The sequence below is a fragment of the Dermochelys coriacea genome, chromosome 13 (assembly GCF_009764565.3).
Source record: "Dermochelys coriacea isolate rDerCor1 chromosome 13, rDerCor1.pri.v4, whole genome shotgun sequence".
Lineage (NCBI taxonomy): Eukaryota > Metazoa > Chordata > Testudines > Dermochelyidae > Dermochelys > Dermochelys coriacea.
The window spans coordinates 19466756-19487952 of record NC_050080.1 but is presented as its reverse complement, the minus strand read 5'-3'; the positions used below and the strand labels follow the sequence as shown (position 1 = coordinate 19487952).

The following is a 21197-nucleotide window of genomic DNA, read 5'->3' as shown; positions in this document are numbered from 1 at the left end:
CTGCGACCAGACACATGAGATGACAATGCCACTCACTCTAATTTAGCCTGGCTGTCCCCACCATGGGCCAAATTTGAATGAGTGGCGTTGTGACCTGGCAATACCACCCACTCAAATTTGTTCCTTGCCGTGAGAGTGCAGGGCGGTTGAGGGGAGCAACAAGAGCCATAGCCGGGATTGTAAGGAGCTGCCCTCGCCCAGAACTGGAGCAAGCACTGAGCCAGGTGGTGTGGTGGGGGGTGCCAGTGAATGGGCAGGAAGGTTCATGGGGTAGTGGATGAGGGGCTAGGACCTCAGCTGTTGGTGGACTAAGGGTTGGTGGGGAGTGTTGCGGGGTGAGGGATTGGGGGCACTGGGGGATGTTAGGAGGTGGTGGGGTGAGTTGTGCGGGGAATGGAGGATTTTGAACGGTGGTGCGGCTGGGGGCTAGGATGTTGAGGTGAGTGGGGCATGTTGGGGGCTCTGCCAGTGGGGCTGAGATGCCGGGGGCTGAGGTGAGCAGGATGTATGTCAGGGCTTCTGGGATGTGTAGGGGATGTCAAGGTAAGTGGGGGCAGGCAGAGAGCTGTGGGGGTATATGTGGGCGGAGCATTCGGGAGTCTGTATGTGGAGTGGGGGTGGGCTGGGGTGCTGTGGAGCCCCTGTTCATGTTCTGCAGGGCTGGTAGCAGCAGGAGTGGAGCTAGAGTGGGGTTGTAGTGCCACTCAGGTTTGGCCCAGCTGCCCTGCCATGATAATGGGGAAGGTGGGGGCACCCCAATTTGCACAGGACACTAAAATTCTTTCATCCAGCACTGATATCAGTTGGTTCGCCATTATCACTTCCTGGGATTTCCTAGCAGTACTAACCCAACTCTTTTTAGCTTGAGGTCCATCAGTATCATATCTAACAAGACTTGTATTAGTTGTATACAACTCTATTTCAAATCTAGCAAAAACAAAAAAACAGTGATTGCCCATATCTCTTTAAATGCAGCCAAATCTAAAGTTTCCTTTTTCACAGCATACCAGCTTTAGTGGTCTTTTTAAAATCACAGGGCTATGTTGCTATTTGCCTGAAGTGGATATGTGCTTATTTGTGTTGGTTTCTGTTTTGTTTTCCAGGGGACCACTGTGTTATTCTAATTTTACACTCGTGCTGCTCTGCTGCTAACAATGGCATTACACCAAGACAGTAAAATGGGGGTAAGGCGGAGTGACCCTACTTCTTTTCCATCTCTATTCTCAGAAAAGGGACACAGGCATCTTCTCTCTCCTCAAGATCTTCCACACTGCAGAGTCACTTGCTTCATGCCATTTATTATCAGAGGGAGTTAGCAGGACATGCACTTCAAAATAAAATCTTAAATGTTAAGGCCAGAAGGGACAACTAGATTATCTTGTCTGGCCTCCTGCATAACACAGAGAATTTCAGCCTGTTACCCCTGTACTGAGTCCAACAACTACAGTAAATACATCTCAAATACAAAGGGGGAAAAGGTGCTTACATCTGATGTGCTAAAAAACACTGAAAATCCACATGCTTAAATATTTGTTCAAATGCTCAGTCTGGAATCCAGTATCATATTTCTTCCCCGTACACAGAAATCAAACACAAACACACGTTATGGAGAAGCCAAAAATGACAACGCAGGGAGATGAAGTTGCTTTTCCAACTCCACTCAACAACACACAGGGTTTTTTAAAAGAATTTTGACAAGTTCTCTACACTGCTAGGTGGAAACCAATGTAAAGGTAAGAGCTAATCACAGCAGACCCAAGCCAAAGGACAGTCAGTTCCAAACTTTCTCAAAGTTTGCAAGTGCTCAGCTCAAGAGTTTTGGTCCAGGCCCTCTGTAATATTCTGCCTTGTATCATTCTAATCTTAGCAAGACTAAAGCCATTTCCCCACTTCACACTCAGATGCTGAGCAAGCAAAAACTAACACGTGAATGTGGCCCAGATACATTAATCCAAGCAAAGGCTAAGCCTGTTAGGAAAGGATGCTTTATAAGCAGGTCATAGAGGAAGTACAGAAAATGCCCACACCAGAATTATAACTCCAAATGACTGGCTTTTCACACCTGACCTCAAAAACCCCTGCAAAATAAACTCCCAGTCAGCACAGGCAGGATAGCGCTTTTCCTCTTTATCAAACAGCAACAAAAGACAGGATAAAGGGCAAGGAGAGGATTATTTTATTGAACTAACTAAAAGTAAAATCTAACATGGACATTCAAACAATTGATGATAAACTACAATCCTTCACATTTTAATGTAGGGTGACCAGACAGCAAATGTGAAAAATCGGGACCGGGGGTGTGGGGGAGGTAATCGGAGCCTATAAAAAAAAAAGACCCCAAAATCGGGACTGTCCCTATAAAATCGGGACATCTGGTCACCCTATTATAATGTTACAGAAGAATTCTGAAAATATCCTGGATCGATCACATAACCAACCAAAAAAGTATTAGAGATGATTGGAACTCAGTCACTGGAACTGGGGGGAGGGCCAAGGGACCATGCCTCCCCACTTTTTAACAAAAGAAATATATACACAGTGCAAAAAAAATGACTGTACTCCTAGAGACCAAGAAGCACTAAGAGATCAGATGCATTCTTAGATATCCACTGCAATCCTAGATAATCGTGTGATCAACACTGCATTAAGTATACAGTTTTTGCTTAATAGATCCTGTATTGCTTCTATCTGTTACAACCTGTTCATGGTGCTTGTTAAGTTTTCTAAAAATATAAAAGATATTTTTGATTTTATTTTATTTTGTATAAAACGTAGAAAAAAAATAATTTTATATGGTACCTCTTCTATGGGGACATGTTTACCTTCCTTCAAAGTTGTTTGTTATTATTATTAATTTTGCTGATGCCTTTTTTTAAGGAGATTTACAATGGAGTGTTACAATTGTTAAAATATACATTATATATAAACAACGACAATTCGATTGTAATGTTACAGAATTGCAAGTTACAGTTCAATAGTAAAAAAACAATAATAATGCAGTATTAATAGTAGAATATATGCAATCAAATGATAAATGCAAGTGAAGTACATACATGAAGTGCAAAAATAAAATGCAATCCCGATGTTTAGAACTAAAGTTGTCTTATTTTTGTTGGTTTGTTCATACTATAATTATGCCTTAAATATTATAATCTGGCTACATTTTGTATTCTGGGTATTTCTATTACCGTTGTGGGATATTTAAGTAGCACTTTAATTCCCCCCGCCACTCTGGCCTTGTCCTCCCTGCAACCTTCTACAAAGGTTCCGATGCCCTTGAACTCAGTCAATGCAGTGTAGTATCCTGGGTGGACCAAAAGGACTGTTCATCCACAAAGACATAAGCAGAGGATCGTACAGAATTGGCTACCATAAGTGCAAACCTCCAGGAATGGAAATGCCACATAAGAAGAAAAAAGTAAAATCGACCACAGCCTCAGAGAATCCCAGTCTCTCCAGCAAGGGGTAGAAGATACAGATGACAGTTCAAACTTTATAATCAAATTGAGGAACAGATCAAAGGGGGAAAAGATGGGAGGATAAAGTCAAGTGAAGGCTGGACTTTCTCTCTCTTTTGTTGCTGTGTCTGGAGCACAGCGAATGGAGGTTAAATCAGTCTGAATAAAACCAGAGAGTGAGAAGAAAAGAGAAGCAACATAATAACCTGATCTCACTTTGCACTTCTACAGCATCCTCTGACTGACTAGCTCAAAGTGCATTACGGATGTTGATGAATTCAGCCCCACAACGTACTAGGAGATACGGAATTATTATTAGGCAAACAAGTCCTTTCCCCTTCACAGCCAATTAGCCATCAGGGGAATTAGCGATACTAGATAGGTCATTCCCAATGTGTCAGGAGAGTCATAGTTTCTAACAGAATCAAATGAGTAGCAAGAAAGTACAAAACAGATTCCAAAGAAGAAAACCATCCCCTGGCTAATAAGAGCCATAAATTACTGGCCTGGTGGAAAAGAGGTGGAGTATATAGCCACAGAGCTTGTTGGTACAGTACGTTTTAGAGACTGGTTTGCATCTTGTCTGAGCAGATCCTGGTCCATGTGATATAGTTTCTCCCTCCTCTCCAATAGCACTTTATAGCTTCAGAATACTATGCAAATAATAACAAATCAATTAATCACCCTATCACCCCTTTGAGGTGAGTAAATGGATATTATTATTATCATCATCATCCCCAGTTTTCAAATGGGGAAACTGACATAAGAAGTTAAATGACTTGCTCAAGGCCACCCAAAGAGCCAGTGGCAGAGCTAGAATTCAGGATGTTCCTAGCTCTCAGCCCCCTGCTCAGTCCATGCTGGCATACATACCTCCTTTCCTGCTTATTTCCACTTAGTGATACTGTGCGGTTCTCCATGTAATTAAAGAATTGGTTGGAAGAGAGAAAGGCATGTCCATGTTTCAGCCCTTTCTGCAAGTTTCATATTTTGCCATTGAGAGACATAAATAAAAAGTTACCGCAAGAAAAAAGATGCGGAATAACTCTCCAGCACTGCATAAGCTTTAATCCTTTACAAACAAAGCAGCCTCTGAGACCTTATTCAATCAGACTAATTGCATTTCTCTCTCCACACACAACCTGCAGATCCAAACCCAGAAGGAGCAAAGTCAAACTTCAAAATCAACCACAGGCAACAGTACAGCCTTCCAATGCCTTCTTATGCCAGCCTGACACGCTGAAAAGAATCTGTTTTCAAAGAGAGTAAACAGCATTTAAGATGTTAATTACAGAGCAACTGCGGAGCTAAAGGAAAATGAGCCCTTCATGCCTACACTAAAAATGACCAAATAAGACGGAAACTAAATGATCTGTGGCAATTAGGGAACGAAGCTCTAGCCAAAACAAACAAACCCCAATGAAAAGATGAAACATACTGGAAGCAAAGGACTGAAACACAACCAAGACCATAATATTGTTGGGTGAGCCCCATCAAACCCAGTGCCATTCACTGGGCAATGATTTTCCAGTACCAGAGTTCTCTAAAGCAGCAGAGACGCACATGGCTAAAGCAGGTTGCATTTTAGTTGAGCTTCTTTCTGTTTCAATTTCCCATTCTTTGATAGGGCAGCTTTGATTTGAACTGATTTTCTAGGCTCCAGGGTTACCAGGGATCATTTTGACACAGGTAGAAATCAGGAAACAATGGGGTGGATTTCACATTTTCAGACCACGAATACAAGGCCTGAATCTGCTGCCCTTACTCCTGTGACTAGTCCCAGGAGAACAGTTCTGGGTCTGCTCCTGCTCCCATTGAAGTCAATGGCAACACACCTATGTGAGTTAGCATAAGGGTAAGGACTGCAGTATCAGGCCCGTAATTAACAGCAAGAAGGAAAGAGAAAGAAAAGGGAGCCTTCTCATCACCTGTGAACATGACTCAAATGGTGGGGGTTTTGTAACCCACACAACCTGATCACTTAGGTAACATTCCATATGTGATGACAAAGGATGAGCAGATAAAGAAGCTGAGGACCAACAGTAAACTTCTCAAGTCATAAAACACTACAACTACTTAAAAGGAGCCCAAGTCACCAAACAATATACTCTGCTTCTATGCTGTAGCCACAGGAGACCCACACACCCCTCTCTTAAAAATCAACTATGTGAAATACAAGAACACCACGAGATCTTAGAAGAGAAAGAGAGTTTATCTGGTGACCAGTGCAGAAAACTGCCGTTTCTCTTATAGTGATACAGGTTTCTAACATGACTGAATGCATCCGATGAAGTGAGCTGTAGCTCACGAAAGCTTATGCTCAAATAAATTTGTTAGTCTCTAAGGTGCCACAAGTACTCCTTTTCTTTTAGGTTTCTAACAGTGAGAAACAAAGGGAAGGCATTTCCTTACTCGATTCACATTAGTGCCCGTTTAATTTTATTCAATTCCCTTAATGCAGCCCCTATCAGTTCAGTATCATAAACATACTGCTCAGTATTCATAGGACAGGTGCCTGTCTCTTACTGAGGTTTACTGTGCTAGTGGTGACATGCTGATTTACTTAGAGTTCCAGTATTTTGAATGTGATTAAGATTTAAACCCCAACCTCTTTGCATCTTCTTAATTATATAAATGCCCATAGGCACTGGAACTAGAGATGCTGGGAGTGCTGGCTTGAAGTGGTTTCCATTATATATAGGGTTCAGTTTGGTTCAATGCCTCTCAGCACCCCCACTATACAAATTGTTCCAGCACCCCTGTAAACACCTATAATCAACACTTCCTGCACCAGCATTAGCCAAGGCCCATATGCTTCTTTCCTTCATTTTTTCCCATATTAATTATTTCCTGTTGTAACTAGATTTTTATCTCTCTGCTAATGAGCATGGAAGGAAGGATGGTTGATGCCAACCCAACACTTGCTGTATCACTAGTTCCACTACATTTAAATCTACTCACTGTTCATGCAAAAGGGAGAGCTGGTAGGTATGGCACTAAGGGATAGCCTGAGACTCTGGGCTTGTGTTCTGACTGGGGAGAGGCTGTATTTATCATTAGTGACCCTCACATATTGACCTTTGTTTTACCAATGAGCTTTTATTGTACTGTTTGACTTATTTTCCTATCAGCACCCATTCGGTGTTTGCAGGAGGTTAGTAATGCTCTGCATTTTGCAAAGCGGGCAGATTCCAAATTCCTGCAGCTACTGAGGCCTAGAGTTTCAAAAATTCCCATTCAAAAGTGCACGTGCCTAATTTGTACACACAGTTTTCATGCAGAATCACAGTAATTGAACGTGCAAAGCACAGTGAGACTCTGGTCCTTTTCACATGCAGTCATGGTAACTGAGCACAAGCACAGATTATACATGTGTATTCTTGCTCACACACTTGTACCAGCAGCCATGTTTATTGGTTTTTACACATATATATTATATTTCACATTTATTTGTATCTTTGTATTCCTTGCTGGCCAAGCAACCACACTTTCCTCATTCATTTCCCCTTACAGAGGGCTGGATTCTGCTCCCAATCAACTCAATGGCCAAAGTGATCCTTAACAGTATTACTTCTAGTAATCTACACCTAGGAACTTGCTGCTCTTTGCCCCCTGCTTATGATAGAAGTCCCTTACAACAGTGGTTCATGTACCCTTGGGGGTACGCAGAGGTCTTCCAGGAGTTACATCAACTCATCTAGATATTTGCCTAGTTTTATAACAGGCTACATAAAAACCATTAGCGAAGTCAGTGCAAACTAAAATATCATATGGACAATGAATGACTTATTTATACTGCTCTATATATTGAAATGTTAACATGTTAATATTAATAATTCCATATTAATATTATTTCAATATTAATATTCCAATTGATTTATTTAATTATACGGTAAAAAGGAGAAAGTCAGCAATTTTTCAGTAATAGTATGCTATGAGCCTTTTGTATTTTTATGTCTGATTTGTAAGCAAGTAGTTTTTAAGTGAGGTGAAACTTGGGGGTATGCAAGATAAATCAGATTCCTGAAAGGGAAGTCTGGAAAGCTTGAGAGCCACTGAGTTACAACAATAAAAAAAAGAATGTAACAAATTAAGACAATTCAGTTGATAACCAACATCCCTCTCCAAAAGAAGCTATCCCAAAGCTATCCTAAAATAACTTCTCTCTCTCCCCTTGTTTTATCATTCCCTAATTCCTTATATCCCCTCTCCCCATGGTTTGATGTCATTGCACACTGAACTTAATTCAAACCTGGTGTAAGCAGGTGCATCGCCACTGAAATCAATGGAATGGCATCCATTTACAGCAGATCTAAGTTGGACGGCTGAGAAAGGGAATTCATTCCTCAAAGCAGCTGGAGTCAATCCATTGTGTAAGAAGTGTAGGAGGAGTGTCAATTTTCTGTTCAATAAATGAATCTGCAAATACTTGATTGTGAAAAGAATTAAGAAAAGAAAGGCAAAGCTTTCTCTCCATTCACACTGGGCTAGGTAACACACTCTGGTCACCTCAGGCCAGACTGCAGAGCTGTCTTTACATTTTTCACTTCTACCTCCAGTGATGAGGTAAAGAGAGACACCCAGTGGTAAAATATAGGATAGGTCCTCTCTTTTCTTCGTGGCCTTGCCCATTTCTATGTAGAAGTCAGGTAGGATCATTTCAATGTACATGAAAGCCAATGAACCTCTTAGTAGCTGTGAAAATAATTCCACATCTCTCTACATAACCTGGGGTAAATCATTTTCACTACTTTGTGTCACCATTTCTCCCTCTGTTAAATAAGTTAATAACTATGCCCTAGCTACCCTAGCCCTAGTACTTAGTTAATGCCCTTGGGAGATAAATCCTAGGTGTTAATAATACTAAGAAAAAGTATTTTATTAATAATACTGACTCTATAGTGTTGCTCACATGACATTTAGCAATTGTGTACAACCCAACAAATGCAGGAAGCTAGATCATCCTTTAACCAAAAGTGAAGCTAAAGAACAAAAAAATTCTCTCTGCTCTACAAACCAGCTGATGAACTGGTGCTTCTCATACAGAAAGGCAGCGAGCAGCTGCCACGAGTGTGTCGTATAACCAGACACAGTCCTTACACTGTAGGTTGGGAAGGAACAGTTAGGATCCCTTTACAAGGAGAATGTGAAAGCCAGGAGATGAAGTGGGAGGGATGTAGAATCAACTCTTCAGTGTTTAGTAAGTTTCATTTCCAGAGAACTTTCACTGTGCTGGAAGTGTATCTTCTGCTCTTTCTTTCCCACCCTGGACAGTCCGTTATGCCTTCACCAAGTCAATCTATAAAGAAAAAGTCAGAATTGTCAGCTCGGCCAGCAGTAACTGCTGATGTGTGCTTTGTTACACTGATAAAAAAAAAAATCGCATGCCAAATGGTGGGGGGAAGTTAATCAGTTTGCAATAGAGTAAAATATTTTGTGTTCTCACTACCCATGGTCTGCAGGGCTTTTTTTTTCTTTTTTAAATGTCTCAATAAAAATTACATATTTCCATATGTAGCAAATTCATAAACAAAATTCACCTTATTTATCATGGGTGAAACGTTGCCATTTGTGATGCAGAAAGTTGCATTCGCTGATCACAGCAAGGATCCCATATATGAGTACAGTACTTTGGGCAGGGCTTGGAAAATGTAACAGACACCGACTAAAAGCCAGAGACCAATACAAAAGAGGAGGCGGGATGGGGGGGGGACACCCCTGGTGCAGTGCTCACCTCTAGCTGTTGGGATGCAGGAGGGGCTAGGATGACTTTAGAGCCTACTCAGAGGCTCTGTGTTTCATAACATTTCACCAGCCCTAAAAACCTGCAGTTGATCAGCTTTGTTCCTATCCTACGATGACATGCAGAGAGCAGCCACAGGCTGCATTCTAATAACATAACAATAATTAGAAATGAGGCGCTTTACAAACACAGCCGTCCTCACTCCACCCTTACGTAAGTGAGTGTTTGTACAGATGGGGGCTCTTAGGCGGAGAGATTAAGCATGCTGGGAGTCCATGTCAGAGCTGAGACCAGGTCTCATTAAGTTCCTAGCTCACAGCCATCGGCTGACACCATCACTTTAGGCCTCCCTCTGGCACTCTACAGGCCTCATTTGGCCCCTTGACCACACTTTGCTTTAAGCTAATCTCCGTTGTTCAGGCACTGTATTAATTATGCAATCAAACACACAGTACAGGACGTACCAGGCAGCTGCAGAGTGTATGATCTTTCTACAGAGTCCCTTAAAGCAGCATGTGTCACCCGACACGTAAACACTGCTCCTTTCTCTTCCCTTCCAGGCATGACTCTCAAAACGCTCCAGATGGAGTGCAAACCATTGGCTCCCATTATGGAGACTGAATGGCAGACTCCCGCTTGCAGGAGGTGCCCATCTCGGAACCAGTTCACAGTGATCACGTTAGGGGAGAAATTATTGATCCTGCAGTTCAGCCTCAGCTCCTCTCCCAGCACAGGAACAGAAGGGTCTGTCGTGATCCAGAGAACTTCAGGGGGTGTCCCTGTTCAAATGCAAAGAACACACAGCAGGACAGATGGTCAGATGAGTCGCCCCCAATGTCAAGAGGAGGGCAAACGGCCAAGACGCATAACAGCACCAATGGGAATTATTTATGACAGTCATAATGAGAATGTGGGAGCCTACAGCTCACACAGTGAGAGAGCTGATGCAAATTGTGCCTGGTTTGATTGTTTATGGCATGTTGCGGGTCTGGCAATGGCAATTTTTGGGTGTGACTATAGCTTTGACCTTGGCCCAACATTATGTGAGCCACATTCTTTCCCCTGTACCAATAGCTCATCGGGCTCTCTCAGTACTCCCGGCCCCCATCGCATCCTCAGGCTCTCCCATACTGACACACAGTGCACTGTGCTGAATAAGGTCTATCTCTACTCAGCCACAGCTACCACAGCTCTTCTTCCTCAACCCAGACCTTGGGCATTACCTGGGCTGGTTCCACTTTGCGCCACCGCTGAAGATCAGTGAGTGAAATGGGGCTAAGACAAGAAAACAGAAGGCCCATTCAGCAATCACTCTACTAGGCTGGGTTAGGAGGAACTCAGCTGCTCCTTAGCTTCCTCCACACTCTTTAACCCAAAGGTCTCATTCAGATTCCAGGTGATCAAACCGGTCTCACCTAGAAATACTTAATACTTCCATAACACTTTATATTAACGAGTTGATGTTCACAATATCCCTATACTATACATTTTATAGATGAAAAACAGGGGCTGACTCGCCCCAAGCCACATACCAAGTCAGCGGTAGAGCCAGGATTAGATCTCAGGACTTCCTAGCACTATGCCCTGTGCACAGGCCAATAGATCACCCTGCCTCTCAAACTCTGAAACTCAACCCCACAAATCTTTTGCACCTCGTGGTGTAAATCCGCTGAACCTCTCAAAGGCAGCTTCACTGCTAGCATCATTTGCAGCAGTTGACTCACGGCATGCATCTTACCTTGCAAGTTAACTTCATAGAAGAGTTCTTCTATATTTCCAAAGCTGCTGTGTTTTATCTGACAGATATAAATTGCCCCTTCCTCCTCATTGGTCAGCATAAACTCTGTCTGGCTCCAGACACTGAAATAGTCAATTTCACAAGGGAAAGGTCCAAACTGTGTCACATCGTTAACGAGTTGTCCATTTCGAAACCAAGTCAAAGTGATATTCTTCGGGTAAAATTTCTCTACTACACAACTCAGAATGAGCTTCTCTCCTACCGTGGGAGCCTGAGGCCAGCTAGTGATGTAGAGACTTGCCGGCCGAGCTGAAAGGGGTGGGGGGGGGGAAGAGGGAGAGGGAGAGAGAGAGTGTGAGTGTTTAGGGAAATCTTGTAAAAAGTTACTGTTTTGGCAACAAGTCAGTAAGAAAAGAAGATATGCTGGGGTCGGGTGGGGGGGAGAAAGGGGCTTTTACCGGTGACACTCAGCGTGGTGCTCATCCATATGACGCTTTTCAGTGCGCTGTGCTCAATGCTGCATTCAAACACTGCCCCATCATCCCGGATGGTGGGTGTGTAGGTCAGACAGGATGGAACACTGAAGAACTTGCCATTGGTTTCCAAAGGCTGCCTTGCCTTGTCTGTAATATCTTCTCTTGGACCCAGAAGAAAAGAGGCTTCTCCATGAGCTTCACTTGATGCCATTTGGGGGGTTCTCCGGTACCATTTCACACTAATCGCTTTTGGTCTAAACCCGTTTATGTTGCACATCAGCTTCAGCTTCTGATTAATCGGAATCACATCTGGTTTGTTAATCAAGGAAACCTGAGGCGGCACTGAAAAGAAGATACATTTGGGATGTAGAAGTCTCTGTGAGATGCTGGCGTAGCAGAACTGGGGGTTCCTGGGTATATAAAGTAGTGACATTCACAGTAGGAGTGAAATACTGGCCCCAGTGAAATCAACACACTGGGTCTTTTCTAGGCATGTACCCAAAGTGTAGCTGCAGAGAGCCCTGGACCTTTTATGGGAGCCCTGCTTTGTCATCACTCTTGCTCAGACACAACCAGAACCTCCTCCACCCTATGGCTCTTTCCAATACTATGAGTTGAGGGGGCCCACCCCTCTTTCAGTTGCTGAAACCCACCCTTTCTAGCTGATTAAACCCTTCTGATCCCTCCAGTACTGACAAGTGCTATGACTGCTAAAATCTAGTGCCCCTATCTCTACTATTGGTCTCCCATAGTTGCTAAAACCCTCTTGCATCCCTGGACTGGATTAGATTAAACTAAATTAGTCCATGACAGATGATTTAGGGAAATGAAATCAATCCAACCATGATGCAGGCAAATAAACTAGATTACCTACTATTGGTGCCTCCCAAGGAGTCTGTGCATGGGCCATACAGCTGATTGAGGTGCCCTAACATACAAAATATCCATAAGGAAATCAGATAGAAGTACAGAAGCTAGCAACTCCCTTCTTTGGGGCTCAGAATCAAATACGATATTTGTTAACACTCTGGGTTAGAGAAAGCTGTAGCTCTGATTTTTAGGCCAACTTTCCTTTAACATGAACTAAGAACTAACACTGTTTGCAGAGCATAGCCTTACCTAAGTTATTATTAGTTATTAATTATTATTATCATCATTAGTACATAAATGGGAGGCCTACCACAGCTAGAAGGATGCTGAAGGGTAGGAATGTTTAAAAAAAAATTACCTTTCATAAATTGTTCCCGATAGAATACTGTCAAAAATATACTACACACTCCAGTTATTACAATACAAGCAGCAGCCACTCCAACAATGAACCCCATGTCCCGATGATACTGCCTTGGGGCTGAAAACAAAAGTATTCATTAGAAACAATTTAAAATAATCAGATTCCACCCAAGGATCTCAAAGCATTTTACAAACAACTAATGAAGCTTCCCATCAGCCCTGGAAAGTGCAGCACTTCTGTATTATTGTTATTATCCCCCTTTTACACGATGGTAAACTGAGTCATGAAGAGGTCAAGCTATGATCAGTTCTCTGTAGGCAAGACAAGGGATTATAGGGCTTTTGGACAGCATGTGCATGAAGAACACACATGAAAGAGGAGCAGATTGAGCCATGGAGTAACTTTGTTATTTTGGGAACAGGGTTATGTCCATGAGGGTATTGAAGCAGGGATAGGGCTAATAGGAGTTTGCTAGAGAAGGCTGATATATAGTATATTTGAGCATTTTTTTGCTTTCTTGCCCTCAACTACAACCTGAGTAACTGGGGTTGTGAGCAGGGGAGATTTGTGGGAACTTCAAGGGTGAAGAAACAGATCTCCCATACAGGCTGCCGAGCTCAGGAGCAGCTATTGAAGCCTCAAGGCTGCAAAAGTCCCTGGGAATGCTGCATTCCTCTTCTGTGGATGGTGGATCTGCAACAGCTCCGCCCTATTCTCAATCTCTTCCGCATGCTGTTGCACTGAGCCAACACAGAGCACAGCCTGAAGAGAGTGCCGAACCCGTGTGCAGCCACCTGGAGTCCTGAGCCCCTGGGCCCTGATTTTACTGCACTCAGGACTTTCTGGAGTTAAGGCAGGATTTTGCCCCTATTAAAATCATTCCTCCCATCAATCATTTCTTAGGATTTCCCCAATGCGTAGAGTAGAATTTCCATTTGCTGGGAAATCCCAACATTTTAAAATTTGTTTTTGTTCCAGATCAACCTGAAAAGCTGAAAGTTTGAAATTTTCTGCAAAATGAAAGTTTGGAAGAAGTTTGATGTGGAACAATTGAAACACTTAATTTCAGTAATGTCAAAACATTGTTATTAAAATATTAACTGTGGCATATATTCTATCATGTTAAATCTATACATACAATATATTAAAACTAATATTTTAGTATAATATAAAAGTTTAAACAAAAATTAATCAATATGATAAAGTCAAAATCAATCATTTTTACCTAATCAAAATTAAAAAGTAAAAAATGATTCATTTAAACTTTTTCCTGTTGAAAACGTCCTCAAACCAACATGTTTCCATGAAACAGTTTGATTTCAGCAAAATTACATTTTCTGACAGAAAATTGTGCCATTTCAAAATTTTCAACCAGATCTATTCAGAGTCTGTTCTTGGGCCACTTACTCGTGACAAATATGGTTGTATTTCCTCTCAGCGGCTTTTCCAAGGATTCATGTCGGACTTCACAGATGTACAAGGATCCATCATCCTCTTCAGACACCTCTCGGGTCACCCGGCTCAGCACAGTGAACATGCCCTTTTTATCGTGAGCCAATGGGACTCCTGTGCAGATATCCTGCGTTAAAGGCCTCTCGTGTTTACTGCCATACTTCCTAACCAGCCACGAGATGTCAATTTCTTGAGGGTAAAATTGATGAACATCACAGGAAAAGGTTTTCTCTCCCCCTGCTGTAATTTCAGGGTTTTGGGGTGACAGCAACACTGTAGGCTGAGCTAGGAAGACAAATCACAGTCATGCACAAACAAGATCCTATTGCTCATGATTCCCCATAAAAGATTCCTAATTAGCACCAGACACTAATTTTGCTTCTGGGTAGATAGTTAAAGTTGGGAATAGAGAGTTACATGGCAGTAAGTGAATAAGACTAGATCCAAAATACTGACTGAGTGCTAATGGGCACTAGCAAAAATTTAGTTCAAAATAAAAAGGAGAATGTAAATACACAAATGAGTGATAGATACACACCAGTGAAGCACAGTAAGAATTCCTCGGGAGAGTTTCTTTTCTACAAAAGTTTTACTCTTATAACGTTAACATGTAAACAAGCCAGACCGTGGCTAAATCATTGCATCAAAGATAAAGTAAAGTTGCTAACTTTAAACTGACCACAAGGACCTGGCAAGCACCTGATGATCCCCTAAGAAACATTTGCTACAGTTATCCTCAAACAAGTGCCTAAAAATAATTCAAAACAGTCACTGGAGAATGATCAGTTGGCTATAGGCAGTGGCAAGAGAAATTATAGGGGTTTGCTTCATTTTCAGTGCTCCTATTCCAAAAAAGTCACTTCCTATCCATATGCGGTTTAGTGGTTACTGCAGGCCAGGGATAGGGAATCAGACCTCTTGGTTCTAGGCCCAGTTCTATCATGAACTCACTGTGTGACTCTGGGCAGGTCAGTTATTCTTTATACCTCAATTTCCCCCATCTGTAAAATGAGTTTATTAATACAGGATACTCCCATTTATCTGACACCCTATTGGCCCAATTCCCCATTCTGTAGTTTATGAAGCAATTAGGCATTCCTGAAAATGAAAATCTCTAAGGCTAAAATAAGGCTACCATTACATCACATCACAGCATCATGTCTTAACTCAACCCTTTGAGTGGCCTCAAAGTTACACACTGGTCGCAAGTTGTTTCTGTTTTATAGCTAATAGTACTGAGTACCTCTGACTTGGAGCCGGATTGTCCCACTTCCATATTGTGGGGTTATTAAAACAGTGCATGTGTAGATCCCTTCATCATCTAATGTCACATTATGCAGGTTCAGTGATGCGCTGCCCTGGGTTAGTAATTCAGGATTCACCAAGGCCCCATTCCGGTGATATAATGTATGCTTTCCATCAAACTGGTATACTGTCTTCTCTCCAAATTCATTGTTTATGGTCCATTTCACTGCCACATCCTCCAATTTAACACTCTTCCAGATTGTAAAATTACAATGCAACTCAATATGTGTGTCCACCAGACAGAATACTGGGGAAGGGCTTGTCTTGATTTCCAAGGTAGCTAAAAATAAAACAAATGAACATGCAATTGGCACTATCACTATCAGTCTCAGCAACAGGAAAAGGAGTGAAAGGGCTATAGAGACTGAATTCTCCCTCTAAGCCCTAATTAGGGGCCTGTCTAGGATCAGGATGGAGTCACATTACTGTGCTGGGGTGGGGATATTTGTGCTTCTGTGGTTAAAGCCAGTGGATAAATCAAAGCCATCAGACACATATCCAAGGGGATTAATATTTTTAGGAACTGAGCCTACAAGAACATAGAACATAAGAACAGCCATACTGAGTCAGACCAGTGGTTCATCTAGCCCAGTAGCCTCTTTTTTGACAGAGGCCAGAGCCAGATGTTTCTGAGGGAATGAACAGAACAGGGCAATTTCAAGTGATCCATCCCTTGTCATCCAGTTCCAGCTTCTGGCGGTTGGAAGTTTAGGTACACCCGGAGCATGGGGTTACATCCCTGAGCATCTTAGCTAATAGCCATCTTGGCTAATCACTATAGTTCATAAACATGAACTTCTGTAATTCTTTTTCCAATCCAGTTATTTTTTTGGCCTTCACAACATCCCCTGCAACGAGTTCCATACGTTTTCTGTGCATTGTGCAAAGTACTTCCTTTTTTTGTTTCAAACCTGCTGCCTATTAATTTCATTGGGTGACCCCTGGTTCTTGTGCTATGTGAAGGGATAAATAACACTTCCCTGTTCACTTTCTCTGCACCAGTCACGATTTTACAGACTGCTTTATATCTCACACACACACACCCCAAGCTGAACTGTCCCAATCTTTTTAATCTCTCCCAGTACGGAAGCTGTTCCAGACCCCTAATAATTCTTGTTGCCCTTCTCTGGACCTTTTCCAATTCTAATATATCTTTTTTGAGATGGGGCGACCAATATATTGATGCTTTTGAGCACCAAACATTTCATCATTTACTCATTGGGACACAATCAACATAAAAATCATACATCTGTCTCAAATTTATTTCCTTATCCTTGTTACAAGTAACACCTGAAAAGGATTAGAGTGGGGAATTGGATTCATTTTTTGTTTGTTTATTGCACGCCTTTGACAGCACACTATGCCAACCACAGGTCCCAAACCTGCAATCAGATCTGCTAGCAAGGATGTCTGGACCCATGCACTGCCCCATTGAAGCCAGTGGGGTACTGCACAGGTGTAGGATTCACACCAACTGAAACAAATGGTGGATCGTGATCTTAGTCAGTTTTCTCTTTTGATTGTGTGAGTCGAGAAAACGTAATTGTAAAAACCACAATCAAGACTCAAGAGATCAAGATAAGACCTGAAACAACTTTTCATTTTTTTTTAATTGACTAGATTTCAAGCTGATGGTCCTGTTTGCTTTTCTAAGTCATTGTCATAAATTTCTGTCTGTGGAAAATCTCTTCCCAATTTGTAAAAGGTCTGCTATGGAAATTGTTCCACATGTTCCTTCCCAATTCCTGTCTGAAATAAACCTAGTCATGTTAGGAAGACAACTGCACTCTTTGGTGTCAGAGATTTCAGAAATTAATCTTTTAATTAGATTCTTTTTTTTGTAACTTCTTTTTTTGTAACTATGCCACTGTAGTCAAACATACCTTTAATAAAACTATCCTTATTTATTACTGAACAAGTCAGGAGATGACTTGTGGAATTTGGACAGTTCTTAATGGACATGTTTCCTTTTCTTCTCCCCCGCCCCACTTCAAACCCCCCCCCCCATGGCAAATGTTCAGAATAGTTTTCATGTTATCTCCTTTGAATTCAGATTTTATTTTATTTTATTTATTTATTTATTGTTACAACACAGCTCTTCGGGCCACATTCTGCTCTTGATGCACTTGAAAATGGGAATCTCCAGTGAAATTAACAGGAGCCCTCTAGGTGCATCCAAGAGCAGAATTGGCCCTAAAAACTGAAACCCTCAAACTTGGACACTGAAGACACTTTTGGCCAAATTTGCCTTTATTTTAGATGTAAGTTGTTACACATTCCAAACAATTAGTGTAAAATACTGTACTTTTCTAGCCCTGTTCTGTGAAGCATTCCAAATATTAGTTACCCTGGTACTCTATGTTTGCTCTGTATTGTGTTGCAACATAGCCACTCATATCTCTGGAAGGTAAACTCTTTTGAGGAGGGACCTATTATTTGGCTGGCATACGTTTATCTAGCAAATAGCACCATGTATTACAGATATGGCAATGTTGCAATATCCCTGAAAGACCTTATTGTATTAAGTTCATGTAATCTCTCTAGGGGCAAGATATGAACAATATAGAAACTGGGAGGTCAAAAGACTGTATTGAAAATGCCAGACAAGTATGGACTTTGGGGACAATAAGCATTAACTGCAGTTCCTAGGGATACCTAGGAACAACGCACATTATCCAACTCTGGTTATGCAAAAACTCAGCCTTTTGAAGCTACATTCAAAGGAGAGGGTCTTTGCTAATTACCTATTGTAGAAGATCAAAGGCCTAAGATGTATAAAGAAACTAATGCTCTGCCCAGCATTTCTTCTGGTTCTGGAGCTAAGATGAATATGAACTTTCAACCACAGGGAAAATCCAATGGTGGGTTTTGAAAGACTGAAGGCTACCAGTGCACTAGTTTGGTGTTGGGGGTGACCTGTAGTAACCATTCTAGCATGTGTGTAGATTCTTTTATTGTTTTCTCTGTCCTGCTTTTACCTTAAGAATAAATGTACTTGCTTAGAAGGAGCTATGTGGTAACTTCTAACTGTGCGCAATACATGGGCTATAGCCCTCAGGGAGAAAACAGTGTGCAGACACTGGCCTGTTTAGGCAGTCTGGCTTGCTGAGGCTATCACAGTGTTATCCAAGTAGCTGTGCAGTCTTAAAATCCCCTGTGAGGAGGGTGAGAGAGATGCAGGTCTCTGCTCAAGTGGGTGTGCTAGAGGAACGATGGAGGGGGAATACAGGTGCAGTTACCAGAAACTATATAAACCAATTTCTGTCAAGCCTAACTCATAGTTTCTGGTAACTGCACCTGTATTCCCCCTCCATGGTTCCTCTAGCACACTCACTTAAAGTTTCTGGTTTCAGAGTAGCAGCCGTGTTAGTCTGTATTTGCAAAAAGAAAAGGAGTACTTGTGGCACCTTAGAGACTAACCAATTTATTAGAGCATAAGCTTTCCTGAGCTACAGCTCACTTCATCGGATGCATTCAGTGGAAAATACCTTGTGGTGACACTTTGGGTTTGTGTCCAACCTCACCTCCAACTGCTTTAATTTAGAAGAACCGCCCCCCCCCCCCCCCGCATCTCCAAAGGCCCAACGCTGCCGCCTTCGCTGCTGTTGACCAGTATCTTCCTTCGGGAACAATCCCAGCTGGACAGACCCGCTGCAGGAGCAAGGTCCTGCACAAACGCGAACGGAGGCCGGCAGCGACGGGCCACTGATTGGAAATACACCCGCGGGGAAGGCGGCGGGAGGGGCAGCAACCGGGAGCCGCCTGTGCCACGCGCCGCGTCCCCCCAGGCACAGGCGGCTCCGCAGGGCAGAGGAAGGGGGCAGCGTCCGTACCTGCAGCCACGAGGTGCACCAGCAGGAGCAGCGCTTCCATCGCCCGGTGCGGGCAGGGCAGGGCAGGGCAGGGCGCCGGGAAGCAGCCGCACTTTGAACGGCTGTAGAAGCGAGCGCAGTCAGGAGTAGCCTCGGCCCGAGAAGGGCCCGCCCCCGGGCGCGCCGGGAAAGCTAAGGCTGATGCCCCCACCCAGCGGGTGCAGCCCAGGGCTTGGCTCAGGCACCCGGGAACCTCCTTCCCTGTAAGGCGCCTGGCGCTGCGGGGCAAAGGGGCGGCTGGAGTCACTCTCCTCGGAGCAAAGGAGGCCGCCCGGTAAAATTGTCCCCAGGCCGGTGGAACCCGCCTCCCACGGCGGGGGGGAAGCGGGCACTTGACCTGGGCAAACTTTTCTGGCAAGGAAGTGAATACGCGCCGGGCACTGGCAGCCCGAAGCGCTAGGACGCTTGCACGGGGAGGGGAGTAGCAGCCCCGAACCCGGCTCCTCCCCGTTCTTAAGCTGCGGCGCTAAAGCTGAGCCACCGCGCTGCTTGGTAGGCGCTTTGTTCCGATTGCCGGCATGGCAGGGGCTTGTACAGTGCCAGACTGGAGTTCCGTCTGCTTCCCCACCGAGCGCTGGGGGCTCTTGGGCGCCCTTTCTCTCCCCCAGGACAAAGAAACTCACCATGCTCCCTCCCACTAGCCCTGGGGGCTGCCGGAAACCAAGGGGCCTGCCTCCAATCTCAGGGCTAACTCCCTAAAGTATAATACAACTAGGCATCTTCCCCAAAGTGTGCAGGTGAGACAGGGTTACACAAAGGTCACAGGAAAAAGAAAAAAAGAAAAGGAGTACTTGCGGCACCTTAGAGACTAACAAATTTATTTATTGTTGTTTGAGCTGTAGCTCAGGAAAGCTTACGCTCAAATACATTTGTTAGTCTCTAAGGTGCCACAAGAACTCCTTTTCTTTTTGCAATTACAGACTAACACGGCTGCTACTCTGAAACCAGGAAAAATAAAACTACAGTAGTTATTAGTTTACAGCAGTGGTTATTACAAAATAAGAAGAGATTCAGAGAAAGGTGACAAGAATTATTAGGGCTTGTCTACACTACTTGTCCATGGAAAAAACTCATAGGAAGAGATATTGAAAAGATGCAGATTCTACAACAGGGAATAAAAGTATAAAATAATTTCTGGGATAGAGATGGTAGATTAGGAGTTTCTGTTCTCCCCATTTCATACCACAGGACAAGGGAACAAAGGTGGCAGGTTCCAAACTGATGACAGGAAATAAATACATAATTAGACTGTAGAACCGATTGCCACCAAAAGTCAGAGGCTAAGAACTTAACAACATTCAAGAAGGAATTGGACATTTATACAGGCAACAAGAATATCCAGATTTCAGAGTAGCAGCCGTGTTAGCCTGTATCTGCAAAAAGAAAAGGAGTACTTGTGGCACCTTAGAGACTAACAAATTTATTTGAGCATAAGCTTTCGTGAACTACAGCTTATGCTCAAATAAATTTGTTAGTCTCTAAGGTGCCACAAGTACTCCTTTTCTTTTTAAGAATATCCAGAGTTATAGTAGTTAGTGCTAAGAACGTATTTCCAATTAATGTTCAGATGTGTGCTTCAGGACTTAGATGTGAGTGATCACGATGTGGGGGGCTGATTAGCCCACATCTGCCTACTGCAGAATTCTTACATTTTGGCTTTTGGGGGAATTCTGTATCATTGCACAACAAAGAGTTTGCACAGAATTAATGTTCTGCACAGAATTTAATTCCCCCCCCCTGCAGAATTGGCACTGCAGAACTGCTTCCCACTGCTAAGGTCTGGCAGAGCCCAGCTGCCCAGGAAGCTTGAGCAGGCCACAGTTCCAAGGTTTGCTGGCTCCGCTCAGTCACATGGTGCGGCCAGGCCCCAGCCCAGTACAGCAGCTGCCAGAAGAGGCAGAAGCAATAGCTGGGAGCTGCAG

General features: G+C 43.1%; 1 gene segment (V, D, J or C); it reads right to left on the bottom strand.

Moving 5' to 3' along the window:
- Window positions 1–5824: 5824 nt before the first annotated feature.
- On the bottom strand, window positions 5825–19724 carry LOC119842033. The segment is given in 8 exon segments: window positions 5825–8757; window positions 9666–9980; window positions 10940–11248; window positions 11398–11757; window positions 12644–12763; window positions 14054–14383; window positions 15342–15683; window positions 19237–19724. Coding segments are annotated over 8 exon segments (1821 nt in total).
- Window positions 19725–21197: the final 1473 nt, after the last annotated feature.